At 38.5% G+C, this 24665-nt stretch overlaps 1 protein-coding gene across 1 annotated transcript in view; it reads right to left on the reverse strand.

Moving 5' to 3' along the window:
- exoc4 (exocyst complex component 4) overlaps window positions 1-24665 on the reverse strand; it is a 129861-nt gene that overhangs the window by 78878 nt on the left and 26318 nt on the right. Inside the window, exons 9-11 of the mRNA XM_088348234.1 lie at window positions 23757-23902; window positions 23510-23598; window positions 8867-8963 (exon numbers count right to left, since the gene is read on the reverse strand). Of these exons, the coding sequence (XP_088204360.1) occupies window positions 8867-8963; window positions 23510-23598; window positions 23757-23902 (332 nt within the window). The remainder of the gene's footprint in view (window positions 1-8866; window positions 8964-23509; window positions 23599-23756; window positions 23903-24665) is intronic.

Below are 24665 nucleotides of genomic sequence, written 5' to 3' on the forward strand. Positions count from 1 at the left end.
AAGCAGACTGAGACTGTAATTATGATTTTAAGCTAGGAGATGGCGGCAGAGTAACACGGTTTCAAATTCCGTAAAGGTCCTTTTAAGTAACCCTTTGTCAACCCTTTGTGTTCAGTTGAGTTCTACGCAGTATGACTCACATGCATCCGCTCCCCAGCATCTGCACAGGCTTTTTCAAACCCCTTCCCACAAAGCCTTTGCCGATCAATCAATTACAACACCGCTCCAGCAATCAAACAAGGTTATTATAAGGGAGCGACTTGCCGACCTGGAAAGGACTGGCCCCCAATCAAAGGCTGCTGTGATGTGGACTCACTCATGTGACACTAACGTGCAGTGGCAGCTCATGCCGTCAAGGGATTGAAGATTGGAAGGGGTAGGTAAAATGGTGGAAATGGAAAATCTGGGAATAATCTGTTGCAAATCCAACATAATGTCTGAATTTGCATCTTAAATTCGTATTTTTTGTGGGATTACTGTTGGGTTGGGAGACGTTTCTGTCAACACCATTTGTCTCCATAGCAACACCAAATTCTTTTAATGAATTATTATTGGTAAAGGTAAAGTGTTGACCTCATTAAATTGTTTTAGAAACACAATATTAACTTACTGTTTTCGGCCTAGTACTAAACAAGTTTGAAAAACAAATGTGATTGTATTTAGTTGTTCAACCCTTAAATTAGAAGTCTCAAACTCAGTTTTCTTAGGGCCGCCGCAGCGAGGGTCTCGGTGAGGTGGGGCCAAATTGGGTTTTCCAAAAGAACATCTAATAGAAACATTACACCATTTTCAAATATCTTTCTTCCTACGTAAAATAAGTTATAAAAATAAAGTAAACATGATCAAAAGTAGAAAGAAAATATATAAGTCAGTAAAAAAATACAACAATAATTCAACAAATAAGTAATCAGATACATTCTATACACAAAATAAGATTAAAAAAACAAGAACATTAAAGGTGGGGTGCATCGTTTGAGGTGTCCTTAAAGAGTTGAAAGTTAAATATTTTCTCTACTAAGTATGTGTATATGTTAACAATGCCCAACTCTGAGTTCAAAGAGACTTTATGCTTTATTTTCCACCAACCTCATCTGCTTTCATCTTACTTTTAGCTAAACTGTTCTGGGTGGAACACATAAGTTAGGAGGAATGGGGAGTTGCATCATGCCGTTCCCTGTGGTTATTTTTTTACCCTCCTATTAGTGTAGCATTAAAAATGGTGAAAGTCAGAAGAGGTCTTTGTCAAGTAGAGTCCAAACGCCAACCAAATCCTCAAAAAAGATGAAAATAAGAAGTGAATGGAGTGCGTCTAAGAACGTGCTTGCATCATGAACGAGCTGAAAGGATTTAATGATGACACAAACCAGGAGATGGGGGCAGAGTGTAACAAAATTCCAAATTCCATAAATCACCTTTAAGGATTAATATGTCAATACATGAATCTTAGGGGGCCACACAAACTGACAACCCAAAAAAGAACAGATTATCATATCTTCTTTTGTGATGCTTGCGCTACACTATATATTTAGACCAATCCCCTTTTCTAAGCACAATTTCAACCACCAAGCGGACAAGCTAACAATTCACAGGATCTGTTATTTCCTTTGGGGGACCATCAAGGCTAACATCACAGGACATCGACTGCTGAGGCGAACCCCTCCCGGGCGAGATGACGACAGGTTGCCCTGGGAACCCAATGTGATTCCATTATGGTGTGGATAAACTAAATCAAAACGCTTATCCTGGCTTCTGCAGCTAAAAAAAGACCCTCACAATAACGGATTTAGGATCTGAGGTGTGTGTCTGTGTCCATGTCAACCACACAGTGTCCGTATTTTTTTAAAATGTCCAATGGTCGATAAAAAATTTGTATGTTTTTACTAAAGTAATTAATTTTTTTTTGTTACTAAGATCTAGTATCGTTTAACACTTGAAATCATTTAATTAAGTTTGTCTTAATGTATGAATTGGTTTGAAGCAGGGCAGCACGGCGGCTGGGTGGTTCGTGCGCAGCCCCACGGTGCAGAGGTTCAGGGTTCAAGTATAGCTACCGCAGCCTTTCCGTGAGGAGTTTGCATGTTCTCCCCATGCCTGCGTGGGTTTCCTGTCTGTGTGCCCTACGACTGCAATCAGTTCAGCCACTGCCCGAAGAAAGCTGGGAACGAGCTAACAGAAAAAGCCGTTTTATGATAAGGTTAATAAGTAGGAGTATGTAAGACTGGACCGAGCTGCACAGAAAGAAATAAAAGTTGCCTTATGCTTATACCATATATAACACTTGTTTTTTAACCCACAAAAGACCTCAAAGTTTGGGTGTACGTTATATACGAGGTTTTACGGAAGTATAATACCGTATTTGAGCAATAATGGATGCAACAGGAATCAAACCCGGATTGCAGTGGTAAGAACGAGTTACCACATTCTTGATGATGTGGGTCCATTGCGAAAATAATTTATTGACACTCTTAACTGTAATAACAATACCAAAATAACACTAAAATTGTATTTATTTAATGTCCTTCAAAATCTGAGCTATAATCAGATACACCAAGGAATTCTTTTCCACCATTGTGCTTTTTTTGTGTTGATTTATATCTTTCATGACAACTTTCTCTTTTCTTCATATTTTAACATTCGTCCTCTTTGATAAAAGAGAGTAAAAATAGTGTGATGATCAGATAAAATGTAATACCCTTTCCTATGTCATTTACATCCCTAGTTTTCTAATGATTAGACAGTGGATTCAGGCTTATCATTATCATTGTAATTGTTATTACTGTATTACTAATATTATTGGGCTGGGTCAAAGGGATATTGTCAGACATTAAACCGGTCTCAAGTACAGAATAGGTTTGGGACCACTGCTTTAAAAGGATAAGAGTGTTTTTATTAGTCCACATTCTGAATCGTTGAATATATATTGCAGTTTAACAAAATTCATATGAAACATTAAGTGTGGCATTTCATTTTTAGATCACCCAACATCAGCAGATTATATTGCAGGGTTTAATGTGAAGCACTTAGGCAGTTAAGTATTCTTGTTATCGGCCCTTTTCATTTTTTTCCCTACGACCAGACATCACATTGTTTTTCAGGAACAATGGGAACGGGCTTATACAAAACTAAAAATGCAAAGCGGACTAACAAGCTATTCAACATAGACACAATTTAAGAGGCTTTCTCAAATTATTTCTTCTTATGGCTCTTATCCTTGTTCTACTCTCAACCCACCTGTCCGTTTGATCCTTTTGTTTAATCATCTTTCCCTTTGTGCTTTTCTCCTGCAGCCACCATCTGCTCCCGCCTCTATGTTGTTGCTTTCTTTTGTCGACTTCATTCATCTCACGCGAAGCTTGTGACCTTTTCTAGTGTAAATTCCTTCTTGACGGCGCACTTGTATTCATAGGGTGAAGGTAAGAAAGACACTGGAGGAAAAACCCAGTTGATCAAAGGAGAAGAGATGGGAACGATAAAAAAGTTAAGAGCTGGTTGATCATATCAAGAACAATTTTAAGTAAGTTGGAATTAATTGCATGGTTGTGCCTTGTAGCTTATCTTTAATATTGCAAACTGCTCATCATTGCAGTTTTTTGTTAGTGTTGCATGAAAATGGTAAAAAATCCAAACCCCAACTCAAACCCAAACCCAAAAAGATGAAAAAAGAATAGTTTATTCGAGCGCATCTAAAATATGCATGTCCTTGGTGAATGAACTGCCTGAAGCTGCAATTATGAATTTAAGCCAAGAGAGGGTGGCAGAGAGTAACATAGTTTCTAGTTGAAGACTATTCCACAAAGACTCCAGAAATATGGTATAAACACCAATATTGACATCAGTTTTAAATGTTGTAATTTTGAAAGTGGCCATAACCAACTTTTATATCATAAAAATCCAAAAACATACAGAGAGTAATCCACACAGCCCTAATTATCATAGGCTGCTCTCTGCCCAGTCAGGAAGACATTGCCGGCTAAAAGACCCTTCCCACCACCTCTTTGACATTTTGCCCTCTGGTCGGCGCTACTGGACCCTCAAAACAAGGACAAACAGGCACAGAGACAGATTCTTCCCTAGGGCCATCACCACCCTAAATCATTGCACAAAACTACCGTGAAAACAAATTGGCATCTTAGTTTGGGTTGTTTCTTTTTCTGTTGCTGCGAAATGTTGTTGCACAAAACTGTGAAGATATATACCTTGTGACTGGTTTTAGGGTTCTTATTGCTGCTATGTGTTATTTCACTTCTTTTCATTGCACTATTGTTATGATGCACTATTGTTTTTCATTCACAAGCATTGCACAACATTGTGCAATAAGTTTTTTTCTGCTTTTTATCTTTGTAGTATTTTGTCTTTTTCTAACTTAAAAGTCATTATTACATGTTGACCCTAGAGTGCCATGTCTAACCTTATTGCATACAATAACTCACAGCGTTGATATGACAACCCCCCCAAGAAAACGCTTTCATAACTTTTTGAAAAGACCCAAACACACTTCCCAGCATTAAAATTTTTCCATTTGCGTTTGTTGGACTGTCTACTCATGGGGAGGGGATTCAATAAGAGTGTTAAATGAATGCACAGTCATGGTGTGTTGCAGTCTTCACCATGGGGAACTTCTGTGTGTGGCCGAGACCTTCTGTCCTCTTTCTGTCATGAAGCTCTCTGCCTGCTGCTCATTACTTTCATAGCTTGTTCCATCGTCCTTCACCTCACCGCTCCCTCAGAGCGCTCTTTGTCACGTGCTGACCTTGTGGGCAGTTTTTCTTCTCAGTCCCAACTCGCGAGGCCTGTATCCGCATCCGCCGTGCTTCTAATGAGCCCCGGTTATAGAATCACATTGGGTCTTTGCAATACCATTGAGCTAATGTATGTCTTTTTGTCTAATTTGCATCCACAAGTATCGCCCTGCCTGGGCCTCGTGCAGCATGTGAACTGGCAGAGATTAGCAGGCCTCACAGAATCTTTTCAAAATGCCAAACTCGCCCTGTGCAATGGGTGGAAATACCAGCGAAATGTCAACTGGAGACCCCACAAGTCAACTAAATTGACTACTATAGACACAAACATTTCCCCCTAAAGCCTAACAGTCACTACCTGAATAGTCACCTTTGCGGGCAAAACTATCCTAGACAGATATCTGGATTTCATCATTAGATTGACTCAAGCATAATTATTGTAGCTGATGAAAACAGTACATCGAAAACTGCTGTATTTTCCGCATTATAAGGTGCTCCCGATTATTAAGTGCTGCCCCCAGATTTGTCCTTTTTCCATATATTTTTCATACATTAGGCGCACCGGAGAGTAAGTTGCGTGAAATTGAGGCCACAGTAAGAGCTACTCTGCTTAATTGTATAACCGTTAGGCTAGGGCAATTATTAATCACTCGATATTTAAATCAGATTAAAACACTGTTTTGCAACAGGAATCAAACTTGCACAGGGGTGGTGAGAGCTCAAACTTTCCCACTAGCCACCAGTGCTACATATAGAAAAAGGATTAGAGCGCATCTCATTATCACACTATTTTTACTCACGGTGCCCAAAACACTGATTCCCATAATAAATTTAAATAAGTTAAACATTCCACTCGTCCGTCAATAACCTCTCTGTTTAAAATGCATATGTTCGTAAAAGAGATTGTATAGTATTTGGTTGAAAGACTTTCACTTTCCTGTTTCTGTCTTTCATAACATTAATGATTTGCAAGTCAAGAAGTGGAGAGACTGTTTAACCTATCAAAATGCACTATGCAAATCAGTGTTTCTGGTACCTTAAGTAAAGTAATGTGATAATGAGATCAGTTCTATGCTTTTTTTTGTACGTCATCTGTACCACTAGAGGACTGGTGGTAAAGTCTTGGCGCCCACACGGTCACAAACAAGGACTGGGTTTGAATCCCGCTGCAAACAGTGTAATGTGATGTGGGCCAGCGATGATTATTGATTGATCAATCAGTGCTCAAATAAACACAGTGTATAACGTACACATATAAATAATGTAAACATTTTCAATCCGATCCACCATATTCTGTGGTATATAAGGCCTGGTGGAATAAATAATACTCTTCAGCATATTTAGAGTCTAACACGCACAACCTTGAAGGCGCCAGAGCGTATGTAATGTTCTCAACTTTTCTGCTGCTAGACGGTCCAAGACGGAACAGTAAACAAGTGAAGACCTTGGCTGTGTACAAAGATGATTTGCTGCACTGGGTTCAGGCATGGAAGATATGGGAGATGACCACCTTTGCGGAGAATGCCAATGACATCCCGTAATACGAGAAATACAGTTGTAGGTTATGCACACATGTATTGACCAAACCGGATGTTAGTATTCTTGAACTGCAATCTTAATGTTTGCAGTCTACATCAGACAATGGTCTTTTTAATAAGCAGATGTGGAAGAGAGAATTTCACATATTACTTGCAAAATTCGAAAAATCCAGGAAATTGCAATACAATTTTGTATAGACAATGAAGAAGAGTGATACATTTCAGTTGGTTCAGTGATCCATGAATACAGTATGTATGTATGAATAAAAAAACATGCCATGCATGGTAAGTCTTAAGGACTGACTGGCAATCACGAGGAACATATCAATTGTGATAATGAAGAAAACTATATAGAAAGACACAGCCTTTTAAATAATATTCCTTCAGGCATATTTTACAGTGTTATACAAGAAAATAAATGGCTAAAATATCATCAAAGGCTCGACCTCCTTGTTTTTGTTTTGATAGGTTGGCATGTTTTGGGTCAATCCCACCCATGTCTTGCTGTTTATTACAAAATGATACCATAAATGCTGGTAAGAAAACTGAAAGAAGATAGAGTACTTGTATTTTCTAGGTTTGATGCTTATGTTGAGAACCTGGTATTCTATATGTCCCGTGAGAATAGATTATGGCTGTCACTAAAGATTTGTTTATTTATTTATTTACTTTTATAATTAAATCGATTAATTGTGGATGTGCAGGCATTCATTGCAAAGAAGACCTGGAATTGCCAGTTAATATGAGGTACTCATAGAAAATGTGCTGGCATATCAAAGAAATTACAAGCCTGAGCCTGCTGCTACTTCTAGATTTTTCTAGTAGTGCCATAAATGAGTGGCGCGGAGTGCAATTCCAGTCACCCCATTATCTAGAACATTTTTAAATGGTTAATCTTTATCATAACAAAGAAAAAACACACATATACTGACGGATTGCAAACGAGCAGATCTTGCTTTGGGGTATGAAATATTGATGATATTATTCAGATTCAGATTCAGATTCAGATCTACTTTATTGTCATTCTAGTACACGTGTATACAGAACGAAATGTCGATGGATCTGACTCCCACAGTTTCCCTCAGTGTCCTTCAGTGTACAGATATAAATAAAGCTGTATTGTGTTATTTACCATAGTGCCGATAGTGCAAGAAGAGACGCTAACCAGATGTGCAAGATGGGCAGTCAGGTTAATATTAATGATAAGGTGTTTCACTTTGAGGAGCTGGCAAGCTGTTGTAAGATGGTTCCACATTGCAATGCACATATTTCACTGTATCTAATTTAATCTTTACGAACTGATCCCAAACTTGACTTTTTGTCATTTGGGAGACCATAGGCTCTTCATGTGCGTCTTTTTTAGAAGTAACTGCTGACTGTGTGAGTCTGCCTGCATTAAAACCCAGTATAAAACAATGTCCGCGGATGGTTAACAAAAATATACAAAATGGATCTAGATTTAAATCGACTACATTTGCTTGGTCATTATTCGCAGGTCTAGATTAGATAAATACTATCAAAGGCTGGGAACATGGGATCCTCTGCTACAAAAACAACAGTTGGTGGATTAAATCTCAAAAATTGATCAGCATCCGAGGAAGAGTTGGGGAAAGTGACAAATGACACATGTTGTCATGACTTGTTAAGGACTAATTCAATCAGCTTGGGTACAGCCAGAAAGCGTTTGTCATTTAAGATGCCAAGAAGTTGCTCGGCCGTCTGCAGGAGGTCTAGCAATCCATCAACAGAGCTGTGCAATTAGAAAAACATCTGCACGCAATAGCATGCCAGCGGCACTCGCCGTCGAGCCACAAATTGTGAGTGCAGACCAAATGCAAGAGATTGATACAAACAGTTATTTTAAAAAAATGCGGCATTGGCAAGCGTTTTTTTCCCGGTGATGTTTGTCTATACATTGCTTGAATGGGTAAAAAGAAAGAAATAATTTTTCCGATGTGTAGTTTACCAGTCTATCCGCTAAAGATGATCCCACCCTGATGGCTGGAGTGCCGCTGCTCTCCACAGGCGGCGCATTTAAGCCATGCTTAGCATGAAAACATTAACTAAACTTGCCACTTTTGCCAAAATGCTACAATCATCCCACCCTGGCGCATTACAAATAGACATTTTGCGGCAAGGAAATAAGAACCATCTCGCTTTAATGGAGCCTTGAAGGTAATGGATCCCGGCATCAAAATTCAATTATCCGTCTTCATTATTAGATTTGAACAAATCTCCTGGGACTTAGGTCGAAAACTAGCAAGCCTTCCAAAGACTCGGATCTAACATGAAGTAAAAGAGAGAACAGCTGTCGATTCCAATTGTTGGTGAGTATCAACAAACCATTTCCAACCGGAGGTTCAGTGCATTACATCCAGTGCGATTTACAGTAAGTCGATCAGCATTAAAGTCACAAATCGATGAGTGGTCACTAAGAGGCTCCGAAACAAAATTAGTCTTTTTTTCAACGGTATTGGCTAGCGTCCGAATATCTCCCGTCTTGAGTGTTAGCGTTTCGTCATTGCTAAGTAAGTTCAATTTTCCACTAATTCATTTCGATTTTTGGCCACGTCATAGAAAATGACATACCTGAGAAGAGGCTGGAAGATGATTGTGATGTTCCTTGCTCCCGGCTTACACAAAAACTTCATTTCTCCACCTTCCATCAGGTTGTCATCGGCACCACCTATAGACATAGGAGGAACAATGACTTGTTTGTACATTTATTGTAAGGAAAATGACTATATAATTAAACTATTGGAAAGAAAGTGGCTTTATGCTCAAAAGTCAGATGAAAGTGGCAAATTACATTCTCCAGTTCCGGTTTCTGCAAAATGGCCGCACTTTAGGATCGATAACTTCTCAGCTTCATGCAACCATGTATATTACACATATGACATTACAAAAAGCTGTTGTTGCACTAATGTCAGCTAAAATAGCAGAAGCTCAACTTTTTTAAATTGTTTTTTTTTTCATTAAAAATGATCACTTGACCAAAGGTTATACAAGATTCGTTTTGCAAGGACTACTGTTTCGAAACGTTTAACCAGAATCCAGTTTGAAGCTGGCTTGTCTTTTTCGAAAGTCCCGCCTTTACTATAACATAGACTTAAGAATAAAAAAATATGAATAAATGAAAAGCTGCCAACTGATGAATTGATGTGGAAAGCAATATTCACCCTTCCGATGCACTCAGATAAAATTCTTTCAGGGAGAGTTCGAACATTTGAATATTACAGATACAGTATTTCTCAATTCCAATTTTTTATCAGATTTTGCTTACAAAGGGTCTGTTTTGCTAAAATGTGGTTCGGTAACTAACAACTCACACCATTAGCATGAGATCAGCTTGCAGACATTTGGAAAATGAAGTTGTTTGTGCTTAGTTGATACTAGGTGCCACCATACCAGCAATACTGTTATGAGTCTTAACATTGAATATAACAGTATAGGTCGTTAATGATAACATCTATCCATTTAATGTCGCTCATATTCTGAGCCTATTCTAGAATATTTAAATCCAAATCAATTTTAAGGCGAATTAGAGTCTTTGGGACTGATCTCTAGGTGTAAAACAGATCCAATGAATGCCTGAAGTCATTCCTACGCTTCCGCTCAGGTAACTGGTACTAATCAGAAAATCATGGGAACAAGCCCTGACATCGGTGACACAGAACGACATCAGGGCAATGGGGCGAGAGATCAGATTGGGGTTTCATGCATAAATGGGGATGAGGCAGATATCATGAGGGAGCGAAAGAACACTGGAGCTCATTACCTCTGCTCATGCTGAAGTAATCAATATAATTGACAATAGACGGAATTGTGGCTTTCTGTCGATGCGGCAAACTGCAGCAGAAAAGATCCCATGTTCAGATATGCACGTATTGGAGGTATAAAATCCATGTATGAAGGCGCACAGGATTTTTGTAAGCATATTTGATTCAAAAGAGGCCATTTGGAGATGACCAGGTCACAGCTCTTAGAACTTTGCATTTGTGTATTTTGCTTTGGCCAATTTTTAGACATTGTGAAAGAGTTGTAATTGTTTGACTTATCTTTCTAGAAGTGAATCCAGGATTGTGCACACTTCTGTGTAATAATGGTGCTTAAAAATGAATCAGTCATTATTGGCTAAAGATTTTTGAAGTTGAATTGGTCATGAGTTTTTTTACCCATTAATTATCAAATATCACATAGTGGAATAAAATATGCTGAAGAATGAGCTTTTGAATAGAGACAGGTTTGGTGGTTTTGTTAAATTTTGCCTGAAAATATATAGTGTGTCTCATAAAAATCGTTTTTGTTTTTTTTTTTTTGCTTTAGTGGCTCTTTGGGTCAGATAGGTTCCCTACACCTGGTATAGCGTATTCCGTATTATCTTCGCATGTATTCAAACGCATATCATGATATTGTTCCCCAGGTTGGGTTCAATAATGCATTTCTATTCAAACAAGTTTGATATGAAACGTACGAAAGACAACTCTCGTGAAAAGAGACGAGATCACCTCTATTCCTCGGCCAAATTTCAAATAAAGAATGTCCGTCTTTGACCTCCTGTAATCAACTGTGTGACTTTATTCTCTACTGCCAACAGGGTTGGGTAGTGTTACTTTAACTGGATTACTTTCAATTACTTTTGGATTACTCCAATACCAAATATGCTAATAAAAGACAAAAGAAACTAAATATGAATAAAATTACGACATCTTCTGCAGGCTTGGGGAGTAACGGAATACATGGAACAGCAAAAATGATGTTGGCAAGCAGATTGGATTTATTTTCATTTTGTTTCTGTTGCATTTTATGTTGGTTTTGCCGGAGATCAACGAGATCAAAGCCAGGAGAGAAAGCTTTGTTGGTTATGTCTCACGTTTTAGACCTGCTCCTTGACAGTCGACTCATTTTACGTTAAGTTGAATAAATATCAAGTTAACATAACTTTGAAACATTTGTAGCAAAACTTTAAAGTTCCTCTCTTACTACCTGCAATAAGATATGCAAACTGAGCAAAACAAATTCTGCAAATCTAGTTTCCTCCTATGTTTTGGTGAGCCGAGCTTAAAGATAAAAAATTGTGAAAGGATAGGCAACATGTTTTAAGTATGTGTTCCAACATTACATTAGTATGTTCCTTCTCTTATAAAATAGCTTACCGCATGTTGTGAGTCATAATTTTATTCATATTTAGTTTCTTTTGTCTTTTATTAGCATATTTGGTATTGGAGTAATCCAAAAGTAATTGAAAGTAATCAAGTTAAAGTAACCCTACCCAACCCTGACTGCCAATTAAACTAGGACTCAATTAGCAGAATAGAAACAATGCTGCCACCTGAGCGCTCATCGTACATGTTGTGTCCAACTTCTTAGAATGTTGGGAAGTTTTCTTTACCTGTCCAAGCGCAAATTGATGGCATGTGTGCAAACAAGCAACTCCCATGTGAGTAAACCCTGATGACAATGACCAATTTAATTTCACGCTCTAAACATCTGCACCGGTGTCAGACGAGGGAGGCAAGGAGGAAGCCTCACTGATCCATGAGGGTCTGGGAGCAACTACCAACAGGGCATAACACCGATGAATATTAAATAGCAGGATCCATTAATATGCATGGGACTCCTTCAGACTTGTCTGGACGTGACAGGGTCAGGATGGCACCAACTGCTACCAGCCGTCGCCACTTAATTGGGGAATAAATGTTGTTGTTGGTTTGGGCTTTGGTGAGCATTGGGGATTACCAGCGTGTGTCAGAAGTGACAGCTTAGTTTGGGAGGAAGGGGAGGACTTTTAATGAATTCTAATGCAACTGAATTTTGAAGAGTGCATCAATATCTCAACGCACTAACCTATACCACAAAACCCTCAAGTCAGCCAACCAGTCAGCTAGCAAACCCCGTAGGAGCCTCGACATTCGTTCCCCGTGGTCCACATGTAATCAAGTCAGTCAGTGACTTAGTGAAATTGCATTAGCCACACTTTCCTGGGTTTGATGAGAAAAATCCGGTTTGATCCTACCATGAATCCTGACCCTGCCCAGATTTAGGCGACGCGCGAAAATGCAAGTGTAATATCAAACGCAAAGTCTTCGTCTCCTGAGACTGCATGTGTTTCAGTGCGCAACAACATTTGTGTGTTCAAGACGGTGAAGAGTAAAGAGATGAGTAAAGATCAGGTACTAATCCCTCATCTACAAGTGTCTTACTGAGCTCAATTTCATACTTGCAGCCATACTTTGCAGAAGTCTCTCAGAGGTCATATGAAAGACATTATTGTCTACAACTAAATCTGCCATAAGTTAAATTTGAGTTATCACAGTCCTAACATTTAAACCAAAAAAACTTTTCCGAAAATAATTCAAGTTCTGTTGAATTCCAAATGTAATTTTTGCATCAAAGTTAATGTTGTTTGCCAATTTTTAGACATTGTGAAAGAGTTGTAAATGTTTGACTTCACTTTCTAGAAGTACAATTCATGATCGTGCCGACTTAATAATGGTGCGTAAAAAGGAATCACGATTGACCTTGTGCACGTTTTGCCTTTGACTTGGATTTAAATGCATACCATAAACATGTACATATTATGTTAGGAATTCATTGGCTAACCAACATTGTTTACGAGATCGAGCAAGACTACATCTCAGGCAGCGTTTTTAGAGTAGCGGAGACCCAAATTATTTTTCCTTACACATTTCACCAGTGTTGGTGCCAATTAGCTTTTGTTACATAATCCAAATAGTAAAGAGGATATTTAAATGTTGGCTGTAACATATAAACATGTGAACAAACTTCTAATAAAAGTGTGTTTGCAGAGATCCAGAACTGAAATAGATGGCAAGATATGTGCACCAGGACCATGATGGCTTAAAGGAAAATCAGTTGAGATTTTTTCTGGGAGTGTATCAAAGAGGGAAATGACCCAGTAAAATTCACACCAAAATTGCCTACTATTTAGATGTGTTGAACTGACACATCTCGTTTGAATATTACGTTTATATAATTATGACATAACATAACATTAGGCTTATAATACTAGTGTTAAATGTGAAAGCATAGCTACGGATAGCATTGGTATATATATATTTCTGGAAGACTGATGGCATTTTTAATGACATGAGTTGTTTTGTTTTTACATTCCACTTGGAATCCTTTTATTTCCATATTGTGTAGTGCCTCTGCTTTATCTTGATATACAATGCGTACTTGTATGCATTGCATTATTTTGATCTACACCCGTGAGTCTGGTGGTGTTGGGTGTCTTCTGATGAGTTTGTGACAATATAATTGAAGTGGGAATGCCTGTATTATACTTTTCACGTCGAGCAAAAAGCAAAGCCTAGAGTACCCCGGAAAATAGGAAGCTTTAACACAATATTGTAAATATAAATACTTAACGCTTGTCTTTTGGATGTGTATTCGCAATCGGTGGGAAAAAGACTTTCTCAACAAAGTGCACTTTGTCAAAAGAATCAACTACACTCGAGAGTTGACACCTGCCCCTCAATAATACATGAATCTTTTGGTCAAGTGTTGGGGCATCCTATTACACTTAGACACCCTTCATATCTGATTGGATCTTAATGAGAGCTTTCCATTATTAAAACTAATTTGAAACCAGTGCTCTGTCAGCCAGGGGAACCCAACTCTCTGATGAGAATTAATAGCATCAATAAATAATAGCATAAATATATCCAGGCGTGAAATGAATGGGATTAATTATTGAATGTGTATTTTCATGTGGCTCTGTGGATTTGACAGTGTGAGTGGCTTTCAGTAGTGCTGTGACAACAATGTACAGACTTTTATGCCCCACAATGAATATTAAGTAATAAATAATTCAGTTGTACTTTTGCTCAAGTTCAATTCTCAAAACTCAAACTTTGTACTCCTTGAATCAGGTATCAGATCCCAGACTCTACTTGTCATTTGAGAAACCTGGATGGATACAGCCATTAACATTGTGCGCATGTTAATCAGGATGGGAACCTATCTAACTTTTTACCTCCTCCAAAAGGCGGCTCATAGATTAAAAGTAAACACAGGGGTGATGTTCAAAACTGCCAAAGACGACAGGGCTTTCCGCTAATTTAAGACATCTTTGGCTTGGGGAGCAAATACCTTTTCCCTCTGATTGAATTTTGTCGCTGAGCAAACTAAGTCAACCTTGTGGTAATCTCCGTCTGCTGTCGAACGAGTTTCTTGGAGAATAATTTGGTCCCACTTTGGCTTCTGGCAGTTTACATTGTAATACTGAACTTCCTTTGTGTCATACAGAACATAAACTTGATATATTGTAAATCAGCCAGGAAACCCAAAGTTGTTTATCCAGGGTTGCTGTTATATGATATACTTAAGATCGGATAATTACCTGGACATAGCCAGATTTACACTTGTAATGTAATCAAGGATGTTTCCTATAATTTACACCTCAGTTTATTCACAAGCAGGAAATAGTCAGACTAAGATCAAAATGTTGCTGCTATCCTGATGTGCCATGTGTAAGTGGTCGAATCCTATTAGTGGTAATGCAAGCCTATTTTTATGATTCAAAAACACGAATTTTAATGTTGAGCAGACTATTCTCTCCGTGTGTACATATCCTGTGCCTTTATCATTATCTCAAAAAAGATAGTATACTTTGAGCTGATTGGTCAAAGCGAAAAATAGTGAACCCAGACATAACTTCTTTTTGACCAATCATAGAAAAATCTAAAAATGTCATTACCTTATTTCAACCAATTTAATATCAAAAATATCAAGACAACGATGTTTGTTTCCATTTATTAGAGAGTAGAATACCCAATGTTTCGCATACCATAGGAAGATTTTGGCGGGTCACCAGGGTTTTATTGGTCCCACCAAAGCATTATAAAATTGTAGAAATAAAAAGGGTAATAATATTATATATATATACACACAATGCAAAGTCTATTAAAATAACCTTTAGATTTCTTATCATGTAAATGAGCGCAAACGCAGGGTGTGTATTTGTGCTACATATCTGTCAGTCAGTCAAATCTAAAATGTACAAAACCTTCACCCCAGAGAGCATGTGCCTGGACGGTCTACCGACGAGGATCTCAAAAAAATTATATGGGAAACACCGATACCCATATTATTTTGTCGCAAAAACAAATAGTAATTGTTCATAAAAATGTTCCTACTACAGTTATTGCATATTAAGCAAGATAGATTATATATTACATATGATACAGGTAGCTGATTATTAGACATAAGTAAAGCAGGGTTATAATTATAATTTAGCCTGGTCAGAATAAAATCCAACAGGAAATGTGTACTTTTGCTTGATTGTGAAAGTATTAGGGCAGGGGTGTCAAACATGCGGCCCGGGGGCCAGATCAGGCCCACTAAGGGGTTGAATCCGGCCCGCGAGACAACGCTCAGAGAAGCGCAAGAGAAAAACGAGCTGCAGGTCGAAATATGTCCACTTGATGTTGCCAAAGCCAGGTGCCTCGAACAAAGACACTGTACTTGTATGTGTTTCTCTCCCTCTCTCTCTTCCTCCCTTTTCCTCTCTCTCTTTGCCTCCCTTTTCCTGGCTCTCTCGCTATCCCTTTTCCTCTCTCTCTCGCTCTCCCTTTTCCTCTCTCTCTCTTTTTCTCGCTTTTTTTCTCTCTCTCTCTTTTCCTCCATTTTTCTCTCTCTCTTTTCCTCCCTTTTTCTCTCTCTCTTTTTCTCTTTCATTGTCCCACCCACTCTCTTTTTCTCTCCGCTTTATCTTATTTCTTTCTCTCTTTTTCTTTCTCTCTAATATACTAGCCCGGCCCCTGACAGAATGTTTGTTCTATCGTGTGGCCCCCGAGCTAAAACGAGTTTGACACCCCTGTATTAGGGGGTGGGTCACCATTTCAACCATGCAGTGTGACAATGTCTTATTTGCATTGGTTGTTCAGGTTGTTGTCTATATATGCTAACATGACAGATGCCATTGAATGAGAGCATTTGACCTGTCATAAACTCAACCTCCTATTCTGAATTTGAAGGGGAAGTCGGGCTGTGTAGAAAATCATTGGTTTAACAAACCAACGTTGAGGGGAGCCTTTTAATGTAACATATTTATTTGCCATATTTTATAAGAGAAGAAACATACTAAAAGAGGTTAAAATAATGTTGAAACACATACTTAAAACATATTACCTTTTGTACATACAAACAAAATTTGTGATCTTTAAGATCAGCTCACCAAAACATAGGAGGAAACCAGATTTGCAGAATTTGTTTTGCTCAGTTTACATATCTTATTGCAGGTAGTATGAGCGGAACTTTATAGTTTTGCTACAAATGTTTCAAAGTTATGTTATTCAACTTAACGTAAAATTAGTCGATGTCAAGGAGCAGGTCTAAAACGTGAGACATAACCAACAAAGTGAGGGGCTGCTCACCTGGAGCTTTTCCCATGACATTGTCAGGTTCAGAAATCATACATTCTGAGTGAATCAAATAAAGACATGTCACATATGTCATCACTGGTATTCATACGTATGCTCTCATCGCCTACATAAGCACCATATCAGTCATCCTTGAAACACAAACATGGAAATGCCAGGAAAAGTACTGGCTGTACTCATTTCTATTAAATCTGAACATTGCATTTGTCCAAAGGAGCGCGGCAAGACAAGGTGAGTGCCCTTGGCATTGGAAACCCATTACAATAATAATAAATCGACTTTTTCAGCCTACAAAGCTCAGATCTCATCTGAGGGTTGCTTTATGAATATGTTAAACTAGATTGGCAAGGGAAGGAGAAATCCGGTATTGATTGTTGCACATGCAGGAGAGAAATGGGGCTCAAGGAGGTGAGTGAGTGAAACGAAATGCAAACATTGCCCATTATGAAACAATCTCATTATGAAGCCAAATTTGGTTTGAATCATATACTCTAAAACACCAGACAATCACTTAATGTGAGAGATATTTTATCCGATTGCTCGTTTTATTGGGAAAAAAACCTTTTGTTTTTTTGATTAATCATAGAGTTCAGTTTATCAAATCTGATTTAGTGAAATAGTTCAAACCAAAACAAAATGCTTTCATCCGCAAGTGCATTTGTATTGTCAATACATTTCTCACCGGACCTTTTTCCATTCGCACCTCCACACCTACCCTCCCCATGACATAGAACGGCACTTCGACCGCTGCCTTGTTTTACCCCTCTTGAGGGATTTGTGTGGTTTTAAACACAAGCAAGGCACAACTTTTTAATTTGATCATTTGGGAAGGCTGGGTGTGAGAATAAAGCGGCTTGTAATTATATTGCTTTCGTCAAATGTTTTTGAATTTCAAAAGAATAAATGTGTGGAATACATTCAGAGTGGGCGGTGTAAACATCTGAGGCGGGAGGTCACAAGGATGCGAGTTTTCTTGCATGCACATTCGTGTTTATGACAATGCAGAGATATTATTGTCACTTCAAACATTCCCTGGGGCAAAACAATATTACAGGCAACACAAGGAATGCTGTGACACAGTGCATTTTTTAAATATATTACTAGCATAGCGGGGTGAATGGGTAACAGAGTAAAATGCATATTTCCCTTCGCCCCCAATATGACCAACGTCCATTTCGTGTCATCAGCCATCTAAACAGACAACAGCAGGGGGCACAATAACATATTTAAAGCTGGAAAATCGTAACTTTCATCATTTATTCATTGAAAGTCTGATTGGAAGCGGATGAGGTGCTGTGGCGTGAAGTAAACACCCACAAGGTGGTATCCAAATCCTCACACGTGCACACACACACACACAACCCAGTACATATGGCTACATATGGAGCTGCAATAAAGACGTGTGGGTTAATTGAAGCGTATGAGGTGTGGCAGAGTGTGCAAGAGGCAATTATGTCTTCTGGTGCATGTGTTCGCATGTGTTACATTGATATACGGTCGGTGCCCAACAGATAAATTACATATATTACACATTCATTTCAAAGTAATAGTAATATTAAAACAAATAAAGCACTTCTGTTGGTTCCTGTTTACTGCACAGTCACACATGCTGATTAAAAGCTTGACGTGTCACTCCCGCTCCCCTGACTCTGCCCCGAGGGACCACAAAAAAGTGAAGCCCATAATTGCTCCTGATGAGATGTTTGGAGATGCCTACGACGCAGTGAGCCAATCAAGCAATTTTTTTGGGCTTTCGGTAAAACACACAATCAACTATCCTTAAGAGGGATGGAGAGCTTTTTGGGGATATAGGGCTTCTCCTGCTGGTGTACACGCATCAACCACCAGGAAGCAGTGCAATTGGGACTCTTTGCACAATAAAGCATTGCATCTTCTCAGCAATCTGCTCACAGAAAATTCGGCTTTTCAGGATGGTTATATCCAGACCCTTAAGGAATTGACAATGGTATGATTGGCTACCTCAATGTAGCCTCAGCCAATACCTGTGAAATCACAGCCGTATTGAAAATTGAACCTAACACTGCGACTGTCACGCAATTTTGAGCACTTATCAGCAACGTCCTTGAGTGAGGACAAACCTTTTGTTTGATGAAACAAAACTAACATAGGAGAAACATGTCAATTCGCCATAATGAATTACAGCTAAAAAGAAAAACGGGAGTCAATTTTTGACTACATGATGTTAGCGCTGTTATGAGCTATTTTTCTACGCAGTGCAACATTGTCACAGAATATAAAAGGAAGTCTTGTATCAATAAACCTATCAGATGTATTAAAAGAGCCTTCAGCAGGCCATCAAAAGAGATAAATTAGACAAGGGGCTGTAGAAAGGTCAGTTGTAAATGCAGAAAGAAAAACTGTGAGAAATGTTGTATCTGCATGTTACGTTTAGGCTAGGTTGCAAAAATCAACTTAGTAACTTTTTGCCAAAAAAGCATTTCACATTTTTGTTTCGACCGAGAATATTTTATTTTGGTGCATCCTTAATTATAATTCAGCGATGGAAATTTAATTTAATTTAATTCAGTTTCATTTAAAAAAAGAACATTTGTTGGAACGTTAACTTCTTGCAATAAAATGGCGACAAGAGACTAAGACACATTTGAAATTGGACATATATTTTTAAGATAACACCTATTAAAATTGAGAACACACCAAAAAGTTTATTTAAAAGCTCCAGACATTTTTTGGTGAAAGCAATTTCCAAATAGGATGGCAAAATCCCTGTTACATTATTTGCCTTGCTTTCTCTGTTTTTGTGTTTATTTGCTTGATTTATCTTATCCTGCAGACATGTAATCCGCTCTTTTCCTTTTGCAAATTAACATACCATACCGGAAGGTTGCTTGAAAACATGGCAAATAAATACCGGTGTTTTAAGCGATTTTATTTTCTTAGTTGTGGTTCAAGATGGTGTCGATGATATTTTCACTGCAATGTAAGCTCAAAATTATCAATGATTTGTGGGTGTACAAGGCTGACTTTTGATATCTTCCTAATAATTAGATGTTCGGGGAGTGCAACTTAAATTTAAAAAGCATTTTCACCATTTCCAACCTGAATGAACCAAACATTAAGGAACTAACTTTATAGGACTTTTGACTGAAAATAAAAGTTGAGACACGCATGACGAAACTCATAGTCAAGTAAATCCCAAAGCCACAAAAACTCATCAACTCCATCCCTCACTTTCATTTCAAGAGAGATGAGTATTCAATGCATCTTATTTCCCTGTGTCCGCCACCTCCGAAATCTACTAATGGCTTCTTCACTGGACTCTGATGAAAACAATGAGTTTTACCCTTCTTTTCTAGAGCAGATACTGCGCCCCATCTCCCCCCCCCCCCTTTATTTCTCCCTCACTACCATACAGTGGACGTATTTCACTTTCTAAATGATTTCTTACAGCTTCAATCCCATTGCGGATGTTCAAAAGGTTGGGGCCCTGTTCTCTTTGGGGACGGTGTGAAGCATTGTGACATTTTAAATGAAAGCCCAGAAAAATCTCATCTCCTTATGAGCGCTTGGAGGCATTCAGCCAGTCAAAAAAAAAAAAAATAGACAAATGGTGTCTGTTCTTTTATGAGAAGCAGATACATAAAGGAGGGAAAAAGTGAGCTGTTATTTCAAGCCTACTCGGGATGGAAAAGGGAGTCTCTTTAAGAACAGTGATTTCCTCTTTGATCAGTGATTCTCTTTTTCCCTATATAACGAAGGCTTTCACTCTGTAGGATAGTAACAGGATTAATACATTTTAATGAGTATGTAAACATTCCATATGTGTTCATCTGGGAATTAGATATTTTTGAAGCATTCGGTCGATATGCAGTTTGAGGTGTAAAGGGGTGAACGGTCGAGGGCTCAGCACACGTCCTTGGGGGAAGACTTTGCTCAGAGTTAGGGTGGAAGAGATGTGGTGGCAGAGATTCACAAACTGTGGGCAGTTAGAAAGGAATTCAATAATCTGGTGGCAGATGGAGGAGCAGAGCCCTGAGGTGAGATAGTTTCTCCACCAGGATCAATGTTTAATGCAAAGTTGAAGTCCAAAAAAGAGCATTGTGACATAGATCCACCGTTTCTCTAGGTGACTCAGCGCGGTATGAAGTGCAAAGTATTTTCTATCGTCAGCTAGGCCCTGTACCTTTAGATTTCTATCAATGAAAAAAGTGTGCTCTGGCATACAAAAGGTTGAGAAATCTTATAGGAAATCTCAATAATCCTTTAGAGCTGTTGCACAGTGCATGCATTTGGAGTTATCACACCAGCAATTGGACCTGATGTACATTATCATCTAGAACCTGCTGTATCGTTCAAGACTTTGTGGCAGGAATCTGTCAACTGGACATTCCGTTGTTACCTATTTTTCATGGTTGCATTGATTACTGTGTATGGTCTCATGATGCCCTTGCAACATCTATTTTAGCCTGGATTACATTTTTGGGGATTTCTCCATTTTCCTCATTCTGAGGTTTGTTGAGTTATTTCTTGCCCTTGTGTAGGTTTCGGATCAGGGGATGTTGTAATGGTGGTCTGTTAAACCCTTTGAGACTCTTATTGAGATTAAGGTTCTCAAAAACTGCTCTGAACATTGACAAATGTAATATCACCCAGAGTGACTCAGTCAAAAATTTAGGTGTCATATTTGACCCCGATCTGTCCCTTCAAACACACGTGAAGAATATCTTATGATTTTATATCAAAACTTTTATTATTAATATCATTATATTTCTTGTTATATCATTGGTACATTTGGTAGGGAAGATGAAGGGGTAGGTAATATAAGCATTTGCTTTTTACTACCCCTTTTGAACATATTATGTAATGTTATTTTGTTGTTGAGTTATTGTTTTTGTTCTGTTTATTTATTTTGATGTTCGAATAAAGTTTTCATTAATTAATTCATTCATTCATTAAATATTACTTGAACAGCTTTCTTCCATCTTCGCAACCATGCTAAAATTTGCCCAGTTTCTGTCTCAGTCGGATACGAAGATTATAATTCACGCGTTTGTTACCTCCCGTTTCGATTACTGTAATGCACTACTCTTAGGTCTCCCGAAGTCCAAAATCAAGAGCCTTCAGCTGGTACAAAATGCTGCAGCGAGGCTTTTAACTAAGACAAGAAAGTTTGATCACATGACCCCGATTTTAGCTAACCTGCATAGGTTCCCTGTTAGCTTAAGATGTGATTTTAAGGTTCTGTTGGAAGTACACAAAATCATGCATGGACTTGCTCCCTCGTATCTTTCAGATTTAATTTCCACTTATGTTGACAATATCTGTGTATTATTTGGCCTCATGTAGGTTTTGGATGAGGGGATGGTGTCATAATAGTCTGTGGTTTGCAATAATCTATGGTCTGTGCAGCCCTTTGAGACTCTTTTTGATTAAGGGCGTCACAAATAAACATGACTCGACCTCCTCCTTCTTTAGCTCATTCACTTATATTAATGATAAATCAAACAGTTACAATTCCAGCCTCTTGACTAAAAAGCTTAACGGAGTGAATTTTGCTTTGCATTATTCAACTAAGAATCAATTTGTTGGCAAGAAATTGATTCTTAGTTCTTAGCAACAAATTGTTGCGCTCTTTATGCATTCTACTGAACAGCATGTATCTTTGAGTATGAATGGCTTTAAACGGTCAGTGTTTGGTGAATAATATGGGTTTACAATACCATCAGAACTAAGTCTTTATTTGGTAATTTATTTTTCATCCGAAAGAGTGAAGTTCCAATCTGGTGGATTGTTTGTGCACGTATCAAAATAACTTTCCTCTCTGTGTTGTCGGTGTAGTGATTGTTTCAATGTACACAATTGCCCTGGTGAGAAGGTAGGAGCGGCTACAGGAAAACGACGCAGTAGAGTGAAACCTCAAGGTCAAATACCTCAAGGGACATAGGAGCGGCGAGTCCGGCAGAGCAAACGTAAGAGCAACAGAGCACCTTTGGTTCTTTAGAGCCTGACTGTGCAGCTTGCTGCTGAGTGCGTGTGAGAGTTTTGAAGGTTTGTCCCTGTGGGTGTTTTCTGCAAAGTCACCCTGCTATCCCTTTCTTTTTCGGAGTGTTACATCTTGACCGCTTTGTCCAGGCTGTGTTAGCACTCCCTGATGTCAAGTTGGAATGTGTTTTTGTTATTTTATTAAGAATCCACTCAAACTGAAACACGTGATAAGAACAAGCGCTAGAAACCCAAAATGCCTCTACTACCAATTACCCAAAAACAATAACAAATTTTTGCGTTAATAGCAGTGACGGGTCGAGCTGTAAGTGTTGTGCGTGTAAGTACGTTCTTTAATATTTTTCAGGGCTTGGTTTTGCGTTTGGACTGTATGTGAAACAGGCTTTTTCTCACTTTCATCATTTTCGAGCCACACTAACAGAAAACTGCGAGCACGACCATGAAATCCCTCTCCATGGAGATGGAGAACATTTTCCAATTCTTAATGACAAGTCAAATGACGCACCCAACCTTTTATTTTTAGGGTTTCAAAAAGGCATGCCAATGTTTGATAGTGTAGTTAACTTATTATGTGGCTCATTAGGGGGAAACGCCACATGGTTTCAGGTAATAAACACGCTTATGGGACTAGTTAAGTTTATAACTTAAGGTGCATCTCCCATGTCACAAACAATTACTGAAAAAAAGGAATTCCAATCATCACTAAGCTCGCCATCTGTTTTAAATACACATTTCCTGGCAGCCTCACCACATCTGATTTTGTAATCCGTTAATAGTTTTCACACATTGCATTTCCCAACCCATCATGTTCGTCAACATTCTCACTTCCAATCAGCCTCCTCACCTTGCAGCTCTCCACTTTTGCTGTAGAGTTCTCGTCTTTGCTCTCTCAAGTAGGCACTCATACTGATGGCATGGGATGACGATTCAAACCTAAAAGATGCATGAAAATAATGCACATGATAAATGAAGAATATAGCTTTAAACTGCTCCCAATTTCTCAGGGAGAACACAATATTACCCATTGGAATTGTTGTGTCAAGAGGACTATAGTGTGGTTCAAATGTCCACACGAGTATGCCTTTTCTTACTTGAAAAGTGACTGCTTGGCACGCTGCGGCTTCTTTTTGGCAAAGAAGGCAGCAAACTCGCTTCCCGTGCTGGCATATGCAAGCTGGGCTGACGGCTCTGTGGCGCTGCGGCTGTTCTTCACATCCAGGTACTCCATCAGCAGCACCTGCTCACACAGACATTTACCTTCAATACGGTTTCTGACTGCAGAATCTTATTCTAAAGTTAGATGCAACAAATATGTGAGGAAAGAATCTGAGAAAAACGGTAAATTAGGTACATTCTGGGCTATGTGGTGGACCCGATTAAAAACAGCACCATACAGAGCTAACTCTCTTCAGTTCATCAGTTTTTATTTGTAAAGAAACTCTTAGTGTCCCTAAAGTCGACTGGGTTGTGCTAAGCTTCGTGCGAGAAAAGTTTAATTTATTTGTTATGTTTTCTGTTTTGTTTCTTTCATATATGAGTGTGACTTTTTTTTTCATTAGACTGTGGCGACTGCCACACCATCATCCTTATCAATTCTCTCTTTTTCACTAGTAACTCTCCTGTCTATTAAAATGGAAACACCCTAAACATACGAACTTATAAAAAAGGGGAGACACTGTTCAGTGGTGCAGCAACACGCTATTATTCATCATAACGAGCCAATTTACTCAAAGTACTAAAGTACAATAACCTTCTTGTGATATTTGCATTAAAGTAGTTGAGTCAATTTCTGCATCCCCAGTTGTATTTTGTATTTGTACATTATCCAATGTAGGGCTAACACCCTATTTGATCCATAAATTGGCCACATCATCAAAACCTAGGAAAAACAGAGGGATATATGTCCGCAACCATATGGGAATTCAATTAACATGTTTATTTGTGTATGTATGTATGTATGTTTGTTAAATAATCAGGGTATACATTTTGTTTGCCTTTTT

This window comes from Urocampus carinirostris, chromosome 11, assembly GCF_059441175.1.
Source record: "Urocampus carinirostris isolate Australia breed hairy pipefish chromosome 11, RoL_Ucar_1.0, whole genome shotgun sequence".
Classification (NCBI taxonomy): Eukaryota; Metazoa; Chordata; class Actinopteri; order Syngnathiformes; family Syngnathidae; genus Urocampus; species Urocampus carinirostris.